At 31.8% G+C, this 24,018-nt stretch overlaps 1 protein-coding gene across 1 annotated transcript in view; it reads left to right on the top strand.

The window, feature by feature from the left end:
* ATRNL1 (attractin like 1) overlaps positions 1–24,018 on the top strand; it is a 730,282-nt gene that overhangs the window by 217,356 nt on the left and 488,908 nt on the right. Inside the window, exons 19-20 of the mRNA XM_060100355.1 lie at positions 2,191–2,328; positions 22,904–22,997. Coding sequence (XP_059956338.1) covers positions 2,191–2,328; positions 22,904–22,997 — 232 coding nt within the window. The remainder of the gene's footprint in view (positions 1–2,190; positions 2,329–22,903; positions 22,998–24,018) is intronic.

Here is a 24,018-nt window from a genome sequence, read left to right as displayed (position 1 = left end):
ATACCAGCTTTCTGTATGGTATATTCATTACTTGGAACATTAGACTTTGCTGTATCTCATTCTAGCAGCTGATATGCTTCTTGGTTGCACTGTGGCCCAGAACTGCCTTCAGAACTTGTCGCTTTCAGGAAAGTTACTGTTGAGTGGCATTATGCCAGGAGTTCTCTTTTAATTCCCAGAGGTATAGTAGGTTACTACTTTCTAGTTTTACTTACGTAGTTGTCATCATACCCCAATTCTTGTTGTTTCTGGCAAGTTTTTTTATTATTACAGTGGTAATCTATGAGGAGGATATTAGATGAGATTGGTAAATTTAGTCATTTTATTCAGAAGTTAAGACATTTGTTTTTCTGATGAAAAAATGTAGCCAGGGTTTCATAAAAATGTTTATAGTAACCCATCTCTTATTTTGACTTTTTCAGATAATGCTTTACATGTAGTGAGCACTCAATAAATTTTGTTTTTACCTGAGTGAATTAACCTTAGTGGTTTTACATAAAATTTTCTATGAAAAAGTAACTTAAAATTTTAAGCACAATGTTAAAAAATTAAAGTTATTATTTTTCCTTATTATAAAAGTAATATGAATTTATTGTAGAAAACTGATGATGCAGAAAAATCTTACTAAACTAAGATAACCATCATTAACTTTTCCATGGGCATATTAATACATTTAAAAACAAAATTGTGTTCATTCTAAATATATTGTTTGAATCCTTATTTCACTCAATTTATTATGAATAGTTTTCTTGTTATTAAATTTTCTCCTAGCTGTTTCATAATGTAATATAAAATTTGAAAACTATATTGTAATTTTCTCAGTTTCATAAAGAGGAAGATTACTCAATATTTTTCCATGATGACTGCATGTCATTTCTATACTATGTTGCAATAGAGTTATGCCTCTGAAAATATCTGTAAGATATAGGTATTTGTTTTATACTTTTTTTTTCTTTACTCTTTGATGTTAACTCATGTTGATGACCTTATGCTAGTCTCTTGGGATTTCCCTCTTACTTTCAAATTTTGTACGTACAGTAGGTATGAGATTTAATGTCTGGTCTTTGATTCATACATCCTGATTGTGCATTTGTTTCTGCCATTCTTTAAATGTGTGACTTTGGGTAGTTGCTTAATCCAGGCCTCCTGATCTTAGAAAGAACCCTAAAAATAGTACCTTCCACACAAAATTGTTGTGAGTCTTAAATTATATAATTCATGTATGCCACTTGGTTCACTATCTAGCCATGGGGTAGTATTTACAATATTTTAAAAACTGATACAAAATGTAAACTGACCAAGCAGAATATAGATGCCAGCCACAAACAACTGCAATCGACTAAACATTAGCTTTCTTGGCTTGAGCAAGAGAAAGCTCAATTAAATGCTGTTTTAGTTGTAATAATGATGAAAATGATTATGAAAGTGACAATGATTATGATGTTTTGACAAGATGTTACCAAATTAAGTCAGTATTATGCCCCCAATAGACACTAAACATGAGCTTTCATATAGGAACTTTATCTCTCACCTGAAGTTTTAAAATTCTATTGTAATATTAATATGAAAACATATTAGACCTCATATTAAGAAGACATAAAAAAATCTTATGCTTTAAATCTGTTTCTGTTTAGTTCACATTCAAATAGAATTTTAATTAAGCCTCGAAGCTTTTCTTGCCCAAAGAAGATATACATTTATACAAAATTTAAAAGTGCTATGTTTGCTAATTTTAAACTAATGTATTTTCTTGAAGTAAGGACTTATTACCACATAATTTTCTGTATTTATTGATCCTTTTTTATTATATGTAAATATAATTAAGATGCATTTTAACATTCTTTGTCAAAGCTCTTTTATTTATTCCTGTTAATAGACATAATTGTCACATGAATCTTTAAGGAATATGTTAAAAGATATTTCCTCCTTAGCTATAACTTTTATGTTTCACTTAAATTTCTAACCCCTACATTTTACAGATCATAGGCAAAATTTCAACACAGAATTTATTGTATATAATGTCCTATGTTAGTATTTTGAGACACACATTAAAAAAAAACTTGGGAAATGCCCGTTGGACTCTGCTACCATTCAGATTTGTAAAATAAATTCTTTGTCTTGATGGCAGATATACTTGATACTGTTATGTAGATATTTAAAATTTTTTTTTTTTTTTACTATTTTCCTTAGCTTGCCAGTGTAATGGACATAGCACTTGCATCAATAATAACGTATGCGAACAGTGTAAAAATCTTACCACAGGAAAGCAGTGTCAAGACTGCATGCCAGGTTATTATGGAGATCCAACCAACGGAGGACAGTGTACAGGTAATTATTTTTTCTTTCACTTCAGTGTATTTTTACTACAGAAAAGAAAATTAAGAAAGATATGCCTCTTGTGGAAAATATATTTTATTAAAGAAGTTTTTTTTTCCATTAAGTCTCAATATTTTTTGGAAGGTAATATATATTAGGGACTATGAACTATAAGAATTCTGTGATATACTAGCTTTAAGAAAATCTTACTTTTTCTTATTTCAAAATGAATACATGATTACTATAGGAAATTTACCAAATGCAGATAAATTAAAGTTAAAAATTACCTGTAATCTTACTATTCTAAAATAATCACTGCTGATAATTTGTTTTTTAATAATAGTAAGTTATCACTTTACATTTTACTTTAGGAATAAGAAATAAAGGTTTTGTGTATGCCTTACATCACTTAAGTTTTTTTTTTTTTTTTTTTTTTTTGACAGGGTGATAGTATAACAAGGTTTAAGAGCATGAGTTTAGAATCAGTCCTTGGCTGAAATTCCCGCTCTGCCACTGTTTAAATGTATGGCTTCAGTTAATTCACTTAGCATCTCAGTGCTTCATTTTTCTCATATGTAGAAGGAAGATGATAATACTTCTCTGCATTATTATAAATATCAAATGTGATCATATGTAATAGAGTCACATATAATAGGAATTGAAGCACATTAAAAGAGCATTATAAGAGCTAACTATTATATAATTTTTCAATCATGAAACCCTTCTTTTCTCTTCTTCTCTGTCCTGCTGCTTCTTTCTCCTACGTTTTAAAAAAGAAAATTTGGTCTTTCTTTAAAAAATTTCCTTAAAAATTTTTTTTTCAGTAATACTTCCTTATTTCTAGATTAGTCCTTGTTCCTTAAATCTTTAATCTACTTTGTCTAAATGGAATAGCCTGTAGAGCACTCACAGAAAAGCCTCAGTTGTTGGCTGTGATGAGAAATCTTTATAGAGAGAGTTGGGCCTGGGCCTTTAGATAAAACTTTTTAACACTACCTGCATGTTAAAGCCACCTGGAGAGCTTTTAAAAAATACGGATGTCTGGGTCAATCCCTAAAATAATTAAATCAGTCTCTTAGTTTATCGTAAGGTGATTCTTGGTTCTTTTCAAAGTCTTCCCAAATGATTCTAATATACACTCAGGGTTGAGAAACACAGAATGATGAGCTGTGCCTTAGAGTCAACAAAACTGCTCTGGTAATAGCAGGTTTGGTGCTGATTGAAATTTTGTGATATGGAAAGCTCTGCCCTGATTGAGGCTGTAATACACAAATTGTTTGACGCTTGCATTTTCTGTGTTCTAGGCACTGTACTCATAGCTTATATTCATTATCTCATTTCAGCTGTACAACAACTATGGGAGAAGTCACAATTATCTCCATTTTACATACAACCCAATACACAAAGAAGTTAAGTAAAATACCCAGATCATACTGCTAATAAGAGGAAGAAAATGTCTGATTCTTAGGCCTAACTCTTAACTATTAATGCAGAAGTGGTGTTAATATGGACAGGGAGGATCCAGTAGCCCTTATTAGCCAAAAGCCACAGCTTAGTGCTGTGTTCATTGTATACAGAAGCAGCAGTAGAGATGTGTACAACGGAATCCACAAAGTGTAGACCTTATTACCTAGTGGAGTCATAGTATTTTGTTATTTTATGTTTATTAAGTAAAAAGGTAAGGATTTTGGAGCCATCCTGTTTTCCAAAAAGCTTTTTACTACTGAATTTTCTATAGCCAAGAATTTCATTGGACAAAAAGTGTATTTCAGATAGATTATTTATGTTATATATATATAAATGTTTTGTTTCCATAACTTTAAGACAAAAACACGCCTGGGTTGTTTTTTTTCCACATTGCAATTTATATGTGTTTGCAGCCTTTCATATATTTAATATACAATTGTTGTTTTAATTTACTTTTATGAAAATGATTTCATTTACAGTCTCCAAATTATTTTAATGCCTATATAATAGTCCATGGGGATTTTGTGAAGTAATTTACTTCATATACTTCTGTTATTTATATATTGCTTCCAACTATAACCCCATTTTTAGCATTTTTAAAATTTGAGGTCAAATTCACATAGCATAACAGTAACCATTTTAGGTATACAATTCAGTGGCATTTACTACATTCATAATATTGTGCAACCATCGTCTCTGTCAAGTTCCAGAAAATTTCCTTCCCTCCAAAAGAAAATGCCATACTTATTAAGCAGTCATCCCAGTCCCTGGCAGTCACTAATCTGCTCTCTTTCTTTATAAATTTACTTATTCTGGATATTTCTTGTAAATTGGATCATAAAATATGTGACTTTGTGACTGGCTTCTTTTACTTTGCATAATGTTTTTAATGTTCATTCTTGTTGTAGCATCTATCAGTACTTCATTCCTTTTTGTGGATGAATATTTTTCCATTGTATGGGTATATCACAATATTTTTACACATTTATTCTTTGATAGACATTGGCTTTTTTTCCACCTTTTGGCTATTTTGAATAGTGCTGCTATGAACATTATTGCACAAGTTGTTTTTGAATACAAGTTTTTAGTTCTTTTGTATATAAACTAGGAGAGGAATTGCTGGATCATATAGCAATTTTATGTTTAACTTTTTGAGGAACTGCCAAATTGTTCAAGTTGTTTTCCATGGTGGTTGCACGATTTTACATTCCCACCAGCAATGTGGAGGATTCCAATTTCTCTACATCCTTGCCAACAGTTGTTATTTTACATTTTCAGAAACTTTTAGCCATCCTAGTAGGTGTAAAACTATTTCTCATTGTAGTTTTGATTTGCATTTCCCTAATGACTAGTGATGAAGTTGTTGGCCATCATATGGTTTTTTTTTGGAGAAATTTCTATTCCAGTTCTTGCCCATTTTAGAACAATTTTAAAAACTGTGGTAAAATGTACATAATATAAAATTAGCCATTTTAACCATTTTTAAGTGTGTAGTTCAGTTTCATTAAGTACATTCACATCGTTGTGCAACCATCATTACTATCCATCTCCAAAACTTTTTCCATCTTGCAAAGCTAAAACTGTATAACCATTAAATAATAACTCTTCATTCCCCAACACCGGCCCCTGACAGCCACTATTTTACTCTTTTTCACTATGAATATGATTACTCTAGACACCTCAAATAAGTGGAATTATCCAGCATTTGTCCTTAATGATTGTTTTTTTTTCAGTTAGCATAATGTCTTCAAGGTTCTTTCATATTGTAGCATGTGTCCTTCCTTTTTATTGCCGAATGATATTCTGTTGTATGTATATACCACATTTTTTAAATCCATGCATCCATTGATGGATGCTTGAGTTGCTTCCACCTTTTGACTATTGTAAATAATACTGCTATGAATATGGGTGTACAAATATTTGTTTGAGTCTTTTTGTCTTTTCATGTGCATATTGGCCACTTGTATATCTTCGGTGTAATGTCTTTTCGAGTCCTTTGTTCATTTTTTAAATTGGGTTATTTGGTTTTGTTGTTGTTGAATTCTAAGAGTTCTTCATATATTCTAGTTATGAGGTCCTTATCAGATAAATGATTTGCAAATATTCTCCCATTCTGTAGGTTGTCTTTTCACTGTCTAGACAGTGTCCTTCAAAGCACCAAAGTTTTAAATTTTGATGAAGTCCAGTCTATCTCTTTTTTCTTTTGTTGCTTGTGCTTTTGGTGCATATCTAAGAATCCATTGCCAAATGTAATGTCGTGAAGATTACCAAAGTACTATTTTAATTTTTTGCCAACATAGGCAAAAGGAACGTTTGAATAAGTATATTAGCTAAAAACTTTTAAATTAAAATAGTAACTTTTATCATTCCACCAGGCATAGTGCTTTTAGAAATATGTTTCCCTTTGGGGATGATACTTCTCTGCTAGGTTTAAGACTAATTCAGTTATTTCATATTATTTTTGTTGCTGACATTATACATGTGGAAAGCTGAGGTACAATGCAATAGAAAACTAAAGAGAATGAAAGATAAATACCTTTCTTATTCACTGTTGCACATTCCCTGGTAGTTTATGAAGCTTTAAACAATTCCTTATAGTTTCCTTATTTCCTAAATTTGGCAAAATAGTATTTTTCTGTCTATGACTTTTCTACAGTGATGTGATATATGAAATTCATTTTTATTTCTTAGGGCCACATTAGCAATCTAACTAAATTAACAATATGTCACATGTGGTGAATTATATTTAATGTGGCAATGGCTAAAATCAATTTATAAAATATGAGAAGTAAAAGTGTTCTACTATTTTTTCATTTTTAGTTCACTTTATTGAGAAAAGTTCATTTTTTCATTAGTAGTTGCACGTATTAAAATGGTGATGTTAAGGGAAATAAGGAAATAGATTTATATATATATATATATATATTTTTTTTTTTAAATAGATTTATATTTGAATGGTAAGGCTTTAAATGTACTGCAGATTTAGATATTCTTTTAAAAAGTTGGCCTACTAAAGCCATTTAACTACGTTGTCAATATGTAAATGTACTTGTAGACTTCCTTTAGATTGTTTTTAAACTGTGTTATATTTATAGCTGTTCTGTTAGTACAATTATTGAAAGTGCTTTATTATTAAAATTATTTTATTTCTTGTTAATGTTCAGGAAGATTCTCTGTTACAAACTTGCTCTGACATTGGTTATCTATCTCTCTATCTATCTATCTATCTATCTGTCTTTGTAGCTATAAAAGAATATAACATTGTTAAGAGTTTGGGCTTTGGAATTATACTGATTGGGTCCATATTCTGGCAATGGCACTGTCACCTTGGATAATTATTTAACCTCTTAGTGTCTCACTTTCCTCACCTGCAAAATGCAGCTAATTTAATTTACTGTGAGGCTTAAATAAACATATGAAATAATTTGTATTTCCAGCAAATGTTAACTCCATAATGCAAACTATTATTGCAAATTATTATTGTTCCTATTTATAACATCATTAGGCTTAAGTATGTTAATATAAATGTGTGAATCAGACTTTTGGGACAGTATTATTTTTGCCATGTTATCTCCAATTTAACATAAATTTTAGTAAAAGAAAATAAATGAAAGTTTCATTGAATACAGTAACAGCTCAATGTGCTACAACAGCTCAACACTCAATATACTGTACTACTTTGCGATGAAGGATTACCCTTGAATTCCACAATTACTGACTACTTACTATATGCAAAGTAGTGTGTTAGGACTTACTAAAATTTATAGATGGTTGACTTGAACAGCACAGATTTGAACTGCGCAGGTCTACTTATACACAGACTTTTAAATAGTAAATACTATAGTACCACAGTAGCCACGGTTTGTTGAATCTTGTGTATAGAAGATGCAGAACTGTGTATAGGAGGAACCTGGTATATGGAGGAACTGCATATATGGAGGGCCAACTATAAGTTATACAGGATTTTTCTATTGCACAGAGGGTTGGTGTCCCTAACCCCCTCCCTATTCAAGGGTCAACTGAACATTGTGTAGGTGCTGTAATAGTGTTACGTAGAAGTTGAATGATAGAATCAGGGACAAAGAGGTTAATTTTAATGGGAGGATCTGGGTAGGCCCTTGAGAGTTGAGGCAATTTGCATGCTTCAATTTTCTGTAATTATTATTAGCTGCATGTTTTTCATTATAACTTGTTCTAAATGTAAGAAACTAAGCTATAATGTTATTAATCTTAAAAATATTTTAATATCTTTACATGTATTTGTTTTGTTTAATTACTCATAAAAAATGGGCTATAAGAAAAAGCTCCCCATATGAAGTATACAGACATTTAAAAAATTGCAGTCTTGGGCCTCCCTGGTGGCGCAGGTGGTTGAGAGTCCGCCTGCCGATGCAGGGGATACGGGTTCGTGCCCCGGTCTGGGAGGATCCCATATGCCGCGGAGCGGCTGGGCCCGTGAGCCATGGCCGCTGAGCCTGCGCGTCCGGAGCCTGCGCGTCCGGAGCCTGTGCTCCGCAACGGGGGAGGCCACAACAGTGAGAGGCCCGCATACCGCATAAAAAAAAAAAAAAAAAAAAAATTGCAGTCTTGTATGACTAATAGTTTTCTTCATCTAGGTCTTACGTTTTCAGTTACTTTATTGTAAGATATCTAATGGGTTTGGTTGGTGTTATGAATAAATTCTTTTCCTTTAACATTGAATTCATAACTGGTTTTAGTAAAATGTAATTTTGTATTTATTTATGACTTTTAGTTCATTTTATTATTCTTTTTCTAGGTTCTTAAATAGTATATGATTTTCTTTCTATATTTTTTACTTTTAATAGTGATAAAGAAACTCTTAGTTTCCAGGTTGAGGAAAAAAAAGTCCTTTCAACATAGTAACAGTTCTGTTTTTACCTTTGTTTCTTATTAGCAAAACTTATGTTTTTCTTTTTAGCATATTATTAATATCTGTCCATAACAGGCTTTTACAGAAATATTTAAAACTTTAATAAACACACTGGGCTATGACACAGATATTCTCTGAGACTTGAGGGTGGTAAAGAAGATAAGTGAACTCTTCTTTCTCTCTACTAGGATGGGAGATTTTTTTCATTTTAAACCCTTCTTACATATTGCAGATTGTTCAGAGAAGCTGAAAGTTTATAACCAAATGACCTCGAGCATTTCTTAAAACAAATGTAAGAAGTTTAATTCTCTGAAAATGGAAGCATTGACCTGAATAATCTAAAAATGCAGATAAATGAAAATCACTTGATATGGAAATCTTGTTTTTATTAATTACTTTGACACAGCAAAGTTGAAAGTTTGTATTTTCTGAGTTACACCATTATCATCCTGTGTGGCAGAGAAAAACCAATCTGAGATTTTAAATATTTCAAAGAATGGCCCTTAAATGAATAATTATATAATTACATATAGCTATTTAGTATATGATATAGTCATGAAGTTATACTTTGATCTAAAATTCTCTTCAGAATGACATTTTTATGTAGATTTAAGAAAACAAGAGTGCCTTTTAAAATCATATAGAACTGCCTGTTTCAACTGCATGATTAAACAGTCTTTATTGCATAGGTTCTATAATATTTGTAGCTAGTTTCTCTTCTCTGTATACTAATTTTTTGAAACTTTGTTTTCCTTGTAGAAGTGTTTCTCTGTGTCAAATTGCTCAGTAACCCTGTTTTCTTTATCTACTCCATCTTTTCAAACTCTTTTCATCCTTTTTGTTCTCAAAAAGGAATGTTAAGGATAAGAAGAACTGTGTTTATGAAAACTGTTTAGCCCTGACATTGTCAGCTATTTTAGAATGACCTTTGTTTGTGGGTTATTAGAAGATGCAGTTTACTACTCTTTTCTCTTAGATTCCTTTTGCAAGAACTGTCTGTGGGCTGAGTCTCGTGAAACTGCTAGAGATATTAGTCACTGAACTTTTAAGTGCTGGGGAACTTTGCCATGCATGGCTTACTTTGACACCTTTCTCAAGATCTCCTTTCCTACTTTTTATTTGCACAAAGTTCTACTTTCCACCTATCCTAACTTAAAATAAATTTTTACTTCGACTTTTGGCATTGGGTTAGTGGTTTTTAGGCTCCTAGACTTGATGTTATAGACTATCTCCATCTCTGATTTATCAGTTTTGACCATGAAGTGTGTCACTTGAATGTTTTCTTTTCATTAGTAAGTTCACTAATATATCTCTTACGGAATTAAACAAAAAACTATTCAATGGTTTTAGGTCTACAAGTACAATACTTACCTATTTGGGGCAAGATAGAAACCATTATTTTATCTAAGTGTTCAATATTTCTCTTTAATTTCACTTGATGTGATGCTTATCATCATGTATTGCTTTAGGTTTTATGTTACAAGGATCTGGCACTATTGTTTTTTTTTAATAAGTAAGGTAAGATAATTTAATTTAAAAATAAAAATGGCTCTTACCCTAATCTACAAAGGTTGAGGAATTCCTATTAGCTTCAAATGACAGGCCTAGGATGAAAAAAAGTAAGGGGTGAATTTAAAGTGGGGCATACTTCTTGTATTCTAAAACATATAAAACATTTAGTTAGTATAGTACAGAAAACTAGAGGTTAACTAAGAAACTCTAAGCATGTACTTACCTTGTCCTGATATTTAAAGATTTTTTAAAAACCAAAATCAAGCTGAATACCAATTTGCATACACACTTTTTCATATCTCAAAAACTACTTAGTGATGGTGGGGTAGTTAATTATATATTAGAAATGCCTAGAGCAGGTGTAAAAAAGCACCAGCATAAATATTCCCTTAAATATTTCATAAACATATTAAAATCCTCCTTAACATATTATTTAAGAAGAAATGCCTTTTCTTCAAATGTTCATTTTTATATATTAGGATATGAATGCGAGTATTTGCATTTCCCTTAATCACATATAATTTTTTATACCTTTTATCTTGCTTTTTCTTTAAAGGCCAATTTACTGATTTTATAATAATCACAGTCTATACTTGTAGGCTTTAGAGCAAGTATATAAACATTTAATTGTATGTTTAGTGAATAGTGCAGCCTACTTTATTAAGCAATTTTAACTTATTTTTTGACTTCTTATTTAGCATTTCTGTACAGGCCACTATTATTCAAATCAATGTTTATAAACTGAATTCAGTAACTTTATTCTTTAAAAAATGTTCTCACTTCACCCGCATTTTGTTAATGGTAATACAGTTCTTTTTGGGCTCAATTTCAATGGTACCTTTGATTCCTTCCTTTTCTTCAACCCTTGTATTCTGTCCCAAGCTGATTCTGACTCTGCACTGTCTCTGACACCTATCTCTGCCTTTGTATTCCATTACCTTTATTAGTTTAGGCCCCCATGATTCCTCTTCTCTTCCACTGCTGTTGGATGTTACAGATTACCTAAAATGGAATAGGTTCTTATTAAGTATTTGTTGAATTAATGAATGATTACCCTCTGTATATGCAATCTCTCCATTTGTAATCCACCCTTTAATCTCTTTTATCAGAAGATAAAGACATAGTTTTCTTCCCCAAAACATTCATTGATTTTTATGACCATTTCCAAAATCTTTTATTGCCTCCAAAGTGTCTGTGAAATAAATTAAAACCTCCTTGACAAGACGTTCAAGGCCTTTTATGCTCTGACCCAGAGTGATTTTTCTGGTTTCATATCCTACCATGTCTCTCATATTCTACCACACCTTTACTTCTCTTTTTCTCTGTGTCCACATTTAAGATATTAACATTTTCCTTGTCAGCCAAACTCCAAGCATTATATTAAAACCATATATAACTAATATTTACTGGTATTTTATTCATACCAGGAACATTGCTAAGAACTTTGCCTAAATTTTTTCATATTCTCCAAAGCATTTTGTCAAGTATATACTATTATGTCAATTTTATAGAGGAGTAAACCAAAGACATAGGCCTAAAGAGTCATGTTAAAGGTTAAGCCAGCAAGTGATGGAACCAGGATTGAAATGTGAACTACCACTCTTGTACTCCAAAGCAAGTATGTGCTTACATCTTTGAATCTCAGATATAATCAGTGGTCAGCTCTAATTCATTTCGAAGCCATAATATTGAACTGCCATTGTCTAGTTGTGTCTACCTTTACCTTAGCTTAGCCCACTGTAGCAATTTCTAAATAGGTCAGCCTCACTTTCTTTTAGTTGATCCTTTATTCTGTATCTAGGACATTCACAATATTGTATTCCTTTTCACCTCATATCAAACCACTCCTTCATATAAACCCAACTGTTTACCCATTTTTCCCATTTTTGCTTCCCTGGACACTACTGTGCCTCTGGACTCCATTACTCATTTTTCAAATCTCAACTCAGGAAATTTCAGCCTGAAAACTTGTAATGCCCCTCCTAACTTCAGGCAGTGTTGGTACCTCCATGGTGATAGCCATCAGTGTTTTTGTAAGTCATTGTTCACTTATCTTTCTAAGTAGGATGTGAACTTCTTGATGAGAAAAGTTTTGTCTTAGTTGGTTTTTTAAAAATCATTTTTACATTATCTTTGTGATGCTATTACATAAGTAGTAGTACTGTGCTTGGTACATAGTTAGCCCATTGCTATATTAATATTACTAAGAAAATATAATATTTGTGTCATATGATTTACTCATTTTCATATGGTCTAAGAGAAAATGTAATTCAGACTTTCTAGCTAGGTGGGTTTCACGTTTCAACCAATATTTTCACTTTAGAGCAAGAGGTAAAAAGTAGCTTACTATTTTTCTCAGGTTGATTTTTCTTTCTTTTATTTTTCAGTAATAGAGGCAGAAGTGAAGCAATATTGGTTCCAAAGTCTATGTTTTATTTTGTTCTAAATGAGGATTAGTTTTAATAATTACCAGTGGTGTTTCATTCTATACTCATAACTTATTGAGCAATAATCCAATATTTTGTACATAAATTTTTCATTAAATACTGATGAGAAGTTATATGAAGTTTAGATAAGGAAGAAAATGAAATTTATATAATTCCTTTCAGTTTCTAGTTTTTCTAGAGAAGATAAATAGAATATTGGTGTCTGACTTCTCAAAGCTTACCATCTACATTTCACTTCACTCTATTAATTTTGGGGTTATTTTAACAAAATGTGTTACCTATAAATGTTTTTAGCTAACTTCAAAATATCTATTTCAGTATACTATATAATTTGTATTTTAAATGATCTTAAGGTATATTTTATTTTTCTATCTGCCAGCAGCTAATTCTTTCAAGTTTAAAGCTGTATTGTGCTTATATGAATCCCATTGTTGGTAACTGTAGGCATTTGGGTAATTATTCACATAGGATGATTGGTTTTTCTTGAAAAAATAGAGACTAATATTTTCTTGAGAAATGGAATCATTATTTTACATATTGTTAACAACATCCCTTCTACTCAGAAATATAGAAACTAAACCCTTAATAACATATGGGAAAAGCAAAGAACTCTTCAAATAAAGTTGTTAACATAATGTTATTATTGCCGTACAAGTAAAAGACATAAAAATATATTTTATTATCTATTTTTAAAGTGTAGAAATGTTTAATATTTTCAAAATTGTAAAAGGTCTTAATTTTGGGGGGGACATAATTTAACACAGAAAAGTTGTAAGGATATTCAATAAGTTCCCTCAGATTTCTTCTTTCTCTCCCTATCTCTCAATTAAGCATTGCAGACTTGATATCCCTCTATTCCTTAAAGATTTTAGGGTTTATTTTTTAAAAGTTGGGAACTCTCTTAACAACATTATAATTATAGAAATTAGGAAATTAACATTGATGCATACTGTTATTAAACATAGACCTTACCAATTGTCCCAACATTGTTCTTTAGAGCAAAAGAAAATTCAAGATTACTAGTTGCATTGATTTGTGTGTCTCTTTAGACTTTAATCTGGAACATTTCTTGAGTCTTTCTTTTTATGTAATGACATTGACATTTTTTAGGAATACAGGTATTCCCTGCTTTTCAGATGTTCATAAACATTTGGTTAAAGTGGTGTCTGCCAGATTTCTTCACTATAAAGTCACTGTTTTATCCTTTAATGAAAAAATATCTTTAGGAGATACTATGAGACCATGTGAATATCATGTTACTTCTCAAACTTTTACTCACTAGTTTTGTGATTTTTTACCAAACAGAGATTTTCTGATTCCATCATTCTTTCTACAATAATTAGTTAGCTTTCTTATACAATGAAAAGCTTTGTCTTCTCTAGTTTGTCTGTCTGTGAATCTTATCTATGTATTCATCTGTGCATCTATGTATTTATCTATGTATCTATGCATCTGTGTTTCTATCTGTCTATCTATCTATTTATCTATCTATCATTCTTTGAGCATTTCCTTATGTTTTTGGCACTCATCTTGTACCTTTCCTGGCCTAACTGGAAGCTGGCATTTCTCAAGCATCCCTTGTTCCTTTATTGGGCATTTTGCTACAGGGCCATCAGTGTTTATGGCTCATGCTAGCAGACAGAACTGGAAAATAGATGTATGTATACATAACAGACACCAGTAAATTCTCATACATACATATAAACACATCAGTGCCCATTTCTGTATCTACCTGTACTCTATAGTAAAATCCATGAGTTCACACTAATACCTCTCATTTCCTATCCCTTACTACAGGGTTCATTCTATCCTTCCTCCTTTCCAAATTTTTAATTTCCTCTCTGACAGCAAATAATCTAACTTTAGTTATTGACAATAAATATATTTTTATTTATATCAATAAAAATATATTTATTTTTATATACCAAAGTTTCATATGTATTCAGTTTATTTGTAAATCTTCTATTCTACTCCACTGATCTGTTTGCCTATTGATGTGCCAGTATCACAGTGTTTTAATTTTAGAGGGCTTATAAATGTTTGAATGTCTATTAGAACTAGTCCCCGACCCCCATTTTTAGCTTTTCTTTTTTAGTGTTTTCCTGGCTATTCCTGAATGCATATTTTTCTATGTGATTATCATTATCAATTTATCAAGTTCCACTAAAAAATGTTAGTATTGTTGAGATTGGGTTAGATTTATAAACTAATTCAAATAGAACTGGCATTTTTATGATATTGGTTTTTTTTTTCAAGAACAATGTGTGTCTTTCCATTTTTTCACAACTACTTTTATGCCTCCCATGCGTTTTGCATATTTTTTGTTAAAATTTATTCCTAAGTATTTTATCTTATTCATTACAATTATAAATAAGATTTTATATCCTTTACCTGGTTATTGTTAGAGGGCTATTGATTTCTGCATATTAATTTTTAAATTTATTATCTTACTGAATTCCTTATTGTTTTAATTTGTTTTAACACTGATTCTCTAGGGTTTCCAGGCATACTATCATATCATTTACAAATAGAGATATTTTCACTTTTTTCTAGTCCTTACACATCAATTAATTTTTCATGTATAATTACATTGGTTAATATCTCTAATACAATTTTAAGAGTAATAGATCTATTGGGGAATCTTGCCTTATTCCTGATCTTAGTGGACGAAAAGCTTCCAGCGTTTTCTTATTAAGCAAGATACTGGCTATTATATATATGTGTGTGTGTGTATATTTATATATATATATATATATATAAAATATATATACACACATATACATATGTTTATGTGTGTGTGTGTGTATAATTATGCTAAGAAAGTGTCCTTGAATTACTATTTTATTGAATGATTTATCAGGAATGGGCATTGACTTTTGTCAAAGACTTTTTAGCATGTGTGTAGATAATCATTTTTTTATTTTTAGATTCGATATTATGGTGTATTAATGAATTTCTTAATAATGAATCAACCTTTCAATCTTAGTACTTATATTTGGTGTATTTACTGAATAGCTTATTATCATTGATGTTTTCAGGTTAGTTTCAGCTTTCAAACCATTAAAAAAGTACATTATGTATTTGAAATTAAAAAGCATATATGGTCAAGAGTGTTACATGTTATCTATATGTGCCATCCACACATATATATTGTCTATCAAGAAGTTGAAAGAATCTCAGGATATAATTCTTTACTACTTACTAGATGTATAAATGTGGACTTTTTTTTTCATTTCTTTGAGGCTATTCTATCAAATGAGTATAATACATATGGTGTAAAGATTGAATAGGTAATGTGTGTGAAAGTACTTTGGAAATAGTGCATTCATATATGGTTGAGAAATATTGTTCTTGTCATTAACCTACTTCATGTTTTATATTTTTAACATAATGAATACTCAACGACTTTTTTCAGATGATTTGATTCATTGATTAATAACTATTCAAAACAACCTTTAAAAACAATCTCATTGAAAACAATGCAGATTTAAAAACAGATGCAATAAAAATTCAATAAATTGGAATTTAAGAATTTGAACTTAAGGCAAGTAGTAATTTTTGGTGGTAGAACTGAATGTGGGAAAAAATGCCTGGTATTTCATTGGTATTGAGGTTTGGTTTGTGAATAGATTCTAATAATATGTGTCATTCTTGCCTCATCTGTAGCCCAGGGTATTAACATTTTGCCCTACTTTTTTAGATGAATGAAAACTTCAGATTAAAGAAATAAGTAAAATTTAAAGGATTTAAAAACTTTAATGGTAGTCATTAGGCATGTTCAAGAAATTTATCTTGCTAGTGTTAGAAAATGAAATATGACTAAAGTTATTCTTTATCAAAGCTAAACACAAGGTATTAAAAATACAATTCCAGAAGAGTTGGGTTGAAATTTATTTTGGTCAAATATTTTCATTGATTATGCTTAACCCTCTTCTATCAAAAAAGAAAAAACCAAAACCTTGTTTGTTTTAAATGAGATTTGTGTTTTGAACATTCAGTCAGAATGAAGAATTGACAAGTTATGTTTTTCCAGGCTTTGTGGTTATAGGTCAGGGGTTGGCAATTTTTTTTTTCTCTGAAGGATCAGGTAGTAAATATTTTATTTTTTGTGATCCAGGTACAGGTATGGTTGCTGCTTTGCTGCTGCCTCCTCTTGTTCCGCCTCCTTTTCCTCCAGCTTCACCTCCTTCTTCTTCTCCACAATCCTTTGAAAATGTAGAAACCATTCTCAGCTTATGGGCCGTAAAAAATAGGAAGTGAGGACTTGCCGTCACGATATAGTTTACTGACCCTTAGAACAGATGGTTAGAGTTTCTCCTCATTTTTCAATACGTTAGATGGCTTTGAAATACAAAATATGAATCTTAATAGCCCTCTTGGCACTTTATGACTCTCCAACCTGTAACTTAAATCCTTAAAACAGTACCATTCACTTGGCAGTTCCAGTCCTTAAGTTCTAGATTCTTGTTCACCATCATATTCTCAGACTAGTTCTAGAGCAGTGCCTTTCACCCAACAGCGTTCAACAAATACTGGAACAAGGACTGAATAACTGAGTTTCACTGTGCTTTATTTATTGGAGAAAGAACCATTTCTTAATTTCTCATTTACTCTTTATTTAGGCAAATATGGGTGTCCAATATCCTAAGTAAACAAAATAATCTCTGTAAGTCAAATGACATATTTTAAAGTATGAGACTTGTCGTCTTTCCAGGAGAAAACAAAATCATACTCTCAGCAACAGATTAATACATGGCAATAGTTGTAATTTTTGAGTTTTTAGTGAGAAAAACCAGATTGCTAAGATATTATTGGTATCAACATTTCATGTTTATTTATATCAAAGGGAAATGGCTATGTTTTCTTTTCCCTTTTCATAAGCCACACATGATGGATATTTGGACTTAGAGCCGTAAATAAAAATATAAGTTTGAAGAATATAATTTTAAGTCATGTGGCTATTTGAACATTGTCTTTGCCAGAATTCTTACTATATTTGAAAACTAATGTAATATATCTACTAAATATCAAGTATAATTATGCTAGAAGTATATAAAGGAAATTAAGTGGACATGATCTCCTAACTCCCAGAAGCTGTTGTATATGTGTGTGACAAATAGCAATGACATAGCAATTAAAGGACCGAGGCACATAAACTGACTTCGAAACAAGTACTGCCAATGACTATTTTTTGATTTCCTTTTCTAAAGTATATTCTTTATATACAATTCATTTGAATAACTCTTATACCATCTTTTTTTCTATCCTTATTGTTTAGTTATAGTTACAAGTTGATATTGCAAATTTATATTATAGGGAAATAGAAATACCATGTGACTTCATAATGTTCCTGTAATGTATAGCTAGGCTATAAAATCATCATCGTATAAAATTTACCAAACAAAAGGCCACAGTATGATGATTTTATAGGTGCCTATTCAGCATAAAAAGATAACCTCAAACGCTGACAACAACAGAATGATTTCAGCACTGTCATGATGTAAATTTTAAACAATTGAATTTAAAATACATTTGTGCCATTTTAGCCTGAAGTGTAGCACCAGAAGGGAATTCTCTCAAAATGAGTTTTCACTAAAATGTATTTTAACACAATATTTTTTCTGTATCAGAAATTATTAAAGCTACTATACATGGATAATTCTTTAAAGAAATGCTGCAAGTGTGACTATTATCTAGTTCTGCCATAAAGGGTAAATAAAAAGTTTACCCAAGTTTTAAAATATTAATGTGCATCATTTGTTTTTTAGTGAAGTTCTGAATACAAGATAGTATTTATGTGAAACAGCAAGTTAATATTAAAAGATACTATGGTATATTCATTCACTATTTATGAAGTTACATGTTATCATTATATCTGAGTCCCTTTTTTGCTCATGATAATTTCCTTTATTCCTTGCACTTCTGCATCTTGTCATTCATTTCTAAAATTCTCACATGTTGTGTTTCCATAGTTAATTCTACAAACTTAAAGGAAGATTATACTGATCTATTTAAATAGTCTTTATGGAAGAAAACCCACACTTTTTTTTTCTTTTTCTTTTTATTAGTTTCTGCTTTATAACAAAGTGAATCAGTCATACATATACATCTGTTCCCACATCCCTTCCCTCTTGAGTCTCCCTCCCTCCCACCCTCCCTATCCCACCCCTCCAGGCGGTCACAAAGCACCAAGCTGATCTCCCTGTGCTATGCGGCTGCTTCCCACTATCTATCTACCCTACGTTTGGTAGTGTATATATGTCCATGCCTCTCTTTGGCTTTGTCACAGCTTACCCTTCCCCCTCCCCATATCCTCAAGCCCATTCTCAAGTAGGTCTGTGTCTTTATTCCTGTTTTACCCCTAGGTTCTTCATGACATTTTTTTTTCTTAAATTCCATATATATGTGTTAGCATACGGTATTTGTCTTTCTCTTTCTGACTTACTTCACTCTGTATGACAGACTCTAGGTCTATCCACCTCATTACAAATAGCTCAGTTTCGTTTCTTTTTATGGCTGAGTAATATTCCATTGTATATATGTGCCACATCTTCTTTATCCATTCATCCGATGATGGACACTTAGGTTGTTTCCATCTCCGGGCTATTGTGAATAGAGCTGCAATGAACATTTTGGTACATGTCTCTTTTTGCATTATGGTTTTCTCAGGGTATATGCCCAGTACTGGGATTGCTGGGTCATATGGTAGTTCTATTTGTAGTTTTTTAAGGAACCTCCATACTGTTCTCCATAGTGGCTGTACCAATTCATATTCCCACCAGCAGTGCAAGAGTGTTCCGTTTTCTCCACACCCTCTCCAGCATTTATTGTTTCTAGATTTCTTGATGATGGCCATTCTGACTGGTGTGAGATGATATCTCATTGTAGTTTTGATTTGCATTTCTCTAATGATTAATGATGTTGAGCATTCTTTCATGTGTGTGTTGGCAATCTGTATATCTTCTTTGGAGAAATGTCTATTTAGGTCTTCTGCCCATTTTTGGATTGGGTTGTTTGTTTTTTTGCTATTGAGCTGCATGAGCTGTTTATAAATTTTGGAGATTAATCCTTTGTCAGTTGCTTCTTTTGCAAATATTTTCTCCCATTCTGAGGGTTGTCTTTTGGTCTTGTTTATGGTTTCCTTTGCTGTGCAAAAGCTTTGAAGTTTCATTAGGTCCCATTTGTTTATTTTTGTTTTTATTTCCATTTCTCTAGGAGGTGGGTCCAAAAGGATGTTGCTGTGATTTATGTCATAGAGTGTTCTGCCTATGTTTTCCTCTAAGAGTTTGATAGTTTCTGGCCTTACATTTAGGTCTTTAATCCATTTTGAGTTTATTTTTGTGTATGGTGTTAGGGAGTGATCTAATCTCATACTTTTACATGTACCTGTCCAGTTTTCCCAGCACCACTTATTGAAGAGGCTGTCCTTTCCCCACTGTACATTCCTGCCTCATTTATCAAAGATAAGGTGACCATATGTGCATGGGTTTATCTCTGGGCTTTCTATACTGTTTCATTGATCTATCATTCTATTTTTGTGCCAGTACCATACTGTCTTGATTACTGTAGCTTTATAGTATAGTCGGAAGTCAGGGAGCCTGATTCCCCCAGCTCTGTTTTTCGTTCTCAAGATTGCTTTGGCTATTCAGGGTCTTTTGTGTTTCCATACAGATTGAGAAATTTTTTGTTCTACTTCTGTGAAAAACGCCAGTGGTAGTTCGATAGGGATTGCATTGAATCTGTAGATTGCTTTGGGTAGTAGAGTCATTTTCACAATGTTGATTCTTCCAATCCAAGAACATGGTATATCTCTGCATCTATTTGTATCATCTTTAATTTCTTTCATCAGTGTCTTATAATTTTCTGCATACAGGTCTTTTATCTCCTTAAGTAGGTTTATTCCTAGATATGTTATTCTTTTTGTTGCAGTGGTAAATGGGAGTGTTTTCTTGATTTCACTATCATATTTTTCATCATTAGTGTACAGGAATGCCAGAGTTTTCTGTACATTAATTTTGTATCCTGATACTTTACCAAATTCATTGATTAGCTCTAGAAGTTTTCTGGTAGCATCTTTTTTTTTTTATTAGTTTCTTCTTTATAACAAAGTGAATCAGTCATACATATATATCTGTTCCCACATCCCTTTCCTCATGCATCTCCCTCCCTCCCACCCTCCCCATCCCACCCCTCCAGGCGGTCACAAAGCACCGAGCTGATCTCCCTGTGCTCTGCGGCTGCTTCTCACTATCTATGTACCTTACGTTTGGTAGTGTATATATGTCCATGCCTCTCTTTCGCTTTGTCACAACTTACCCTTCCCCCTCCCCATATCCTCAAGTCCATTCTCAAGTAGGTCTGTGTCTTTATTCCCGTTTTACACCTAGGTTCTTCATGACATTTTTTTTTAAATTCCGTATATATGTGTTAGCATACGGTATTTGTCTTTCTCTTTCTGACTTACTTCACTCTGTATGACAGACTCTAGGTCTATCCACCTCATTACAAATAGCTCAGTTTCGTTTCTTTTTATGGCTGAGTAATATTCCATTGTATATATGTGCCACATCTTCTTTATCCATTCATCCGATGATGGACACTTAGGTTGTTTCCATCTCCGGGCTATTGTGAATAGAGCTGCAATGAACATTTTGGTACATGTCTCTTTTTGAATTATGGTTTTCTCAGGGTATATGCCTAGTAGTGGGATTGCTGGGTCATATGGTAGTTCTATTTTTAGTTTTTTAAGGAACCTCCATACTGTTCTCCATAGTGGCTGTACCAATTCACATTCCCACCAGCAGTGCAAGAGTGTTCCGTTTTCTCCACACCCTCTCCAGCATTTATTGTTTCTAGATTTCTTGATGATGGCCATTCTGACTGGTATGAGATGATATCTCATTGTAGGAAAACCCACACTTTTATGTAGAAGTTTCTTTTAGCAAAGAAAGCCTGGCTTCTTAAAAATCTACCTAATACCAAAATTCATTTTTTATGTGTGTGTAGGGTTGTATGTATTTACTTTATATTAATTATGTTTTTTCAAAGCAAACAATCATAAACAATTAATAAGAAGCTTAGTGTTCTAAAATATTTTATATTTTGATCAAAATCAGTGACTCATCTTATTTTTAAATGTGTATGAAAATCAGGAATGAAATCATTATTTCATTTTTGTCAATAGAATGGTTTAACTAGCTGGTGGTGTGCAGGAACACAGTAGTTCTCATTAAAGGTTTTTGAAAGGGCTAATGACATGATCAGCCTTATGTCTTGAGAATATGTCTCAGGACTGGAGAATGAGTTTTAGCCATACTGAAGGCAGAAAGATCAGTTATGTAATGTATTGGTGTCAGTAAGAGAGCATGAGTGACAGGACTTGAGTGATGTGTTATCATAGTGGAAAGGAGGAGGTCAGATACAAGAAGGATCCTGCATGTAGAAACTAAACATCCCAGCTGATTGGATGTTGGGCACAATAAAGTGTGAGATTTGTGTCCTGAATAATTGGAACGCTGATCTTTAACAAAGGAATGCAAAGTAAGAAAATGAAATGAGTTCCGTATGAACCAAATTGACTATATGTAACTGTTATACTATGGAATGTTTCAGGTAGTGTTCTGGAATACTAAAAATGAGAATGATCTCAGAAAAGGATGATATTTGGGCAAATAAACAGATATGCTTTTTTACACAATATGTAAAATTTTATTTTTTTATTGTTGGCAGTGGTAACAGTAGTGGAAGTAATAGTTGCATTTATTAAGTGCTTGGTATGTGCTAGGAATTTAAAATATGATATCTCATTTAATTCTCACTAAGTCCTGAGAGCTCCTTTCTCCTTTTGAAGACGAAAAAACTAAGACTAGTGAGGTTACATAAATTGCCCAAGGTCACATAGCTAGTGATTATAGATGTACATTTTGAAGCTGAGCTGTTTGACTCCAAAGATCTTATGCTCTTTGAAACTCATTTCATTAAGTAGATGTACCAAATTAGAAATGGAAAAAAGTCCAAAGAAGGATGAGATAAATACTTGGATCCACACTAGACTTCAGGATACCCCAAAGACTTTGAAGAGTTTCACAAAATTTTTAAATAAGTGAATTTACTTCCCCTTAATTAAAAATAACTTGTATGCTAACCCTAGTTTTTGGATGGCAAGAGGATAATCGATGGTTTACAAATAAGATAATACAACCTTCCCTGAAATGTGATGCACATGTTTGTGATGGGGAATATTCAATATCATTTTGGTTTTGACTTACAGCTTGTACATGCAGTGGACATGCAAATATTTGTCATATGCACACAGGAAAATGTTTCTGCACAACTAAAGGAATAAAAGGTGATCAATGCCAATTGTAAGTAAACATTACTTTCTAGAACTTTCATGGGTTGAATTTGTGCTGTAGAGCTAATTGTTAAAGGTTTTCCATTTTAAGTTTAGTGTTGTGTTAGTTAAGCAACCAGTATTGTTGTAAGTTATGTTTACTTGCATTTTATCAATTTTCATAAAAAATTAAGCATTTAAAATGACAGTTTTGTGGAGCCTTCAAAACAGAGCCCATAGAATATTTGTCTTTTGTATCTCTCTGATAAAAAGAAACATTCTTATTTTTTCTGGAAAAATATCAAACCTCCATTGCTATCTTTATAATTTTTCTCTATATCTTGTTAAATAACTGAAATCCAATGTTTCTGTGCATTTCCTTCTTTTGAATCTTTTATTATTAATTCTGATCATTATAGTCTTTTAGGCCTTGCAAGTGGTTTCTTATACTTATCTTCTTTTTCTCTGCTATTTCATTAGACATGAACCCACTCTTGTTGTTACTCTGCTTTCAGTAGTTTTATGAGTGGTTTTTGTCTTTTTATAATTTAGTTGTTATTCTCACCTACCTCCAAAAGGAGTAACTTTAAAAAGTAGTTGTTTCATGTTACTTAAATGTTTTTTCTTATCCATATTCTTCATATGTTAAAATCATTTTTATAGTTTTGAGTTGTATATATGCACTTACATTTATATTAGGTATAATGTGCTGTATGACATAAGCCATAAATTCCGATTATAATAATTATATAATTATTTTAAAAATTAATAAAAGATTCTCCAAAACTATATGTAAAAATTTATATCCAAAGAGGTATGTTAGTCATGGAAAATGATCTTTTTGTTTGTTTTTATTTAGAACATTACATTATTTACAATAGAATTATCCTAAACATTTCAAGTTAGGTGGTCATATCTTTGACTAGTCACTGAGGTATCATAGGTTTTCAAGAGAAGGTGAGCAGAACCAGTTTTTTTTCCTTCTCCATAGTCTCCAAACTTTAAAATGAGGTCAAAGCATACGATCTTAGGGAACTTCCTATTAAAGAAGG

This window comes from Mesoplodon densirostris, chromosome 1 (genome assembly GCF_025265405.1).
Source record: "Mesoplodon densirostris isolate mMesDen1 chromosome 1, mMesDen1 primary haplotype, whole genome shotgun sequence".
Taxonomy (NCBI): Eukaryota; Metazoa; Chordata; class Mammalia; order Artiodactyla; family Ziphiidae; genus Mesoplodon; species Mesoplodon densirostris.
Note: the sequence above shows the minus strand (reverse complement) of the source record. Positions and strands in the feature narration are given on the sequence as shown.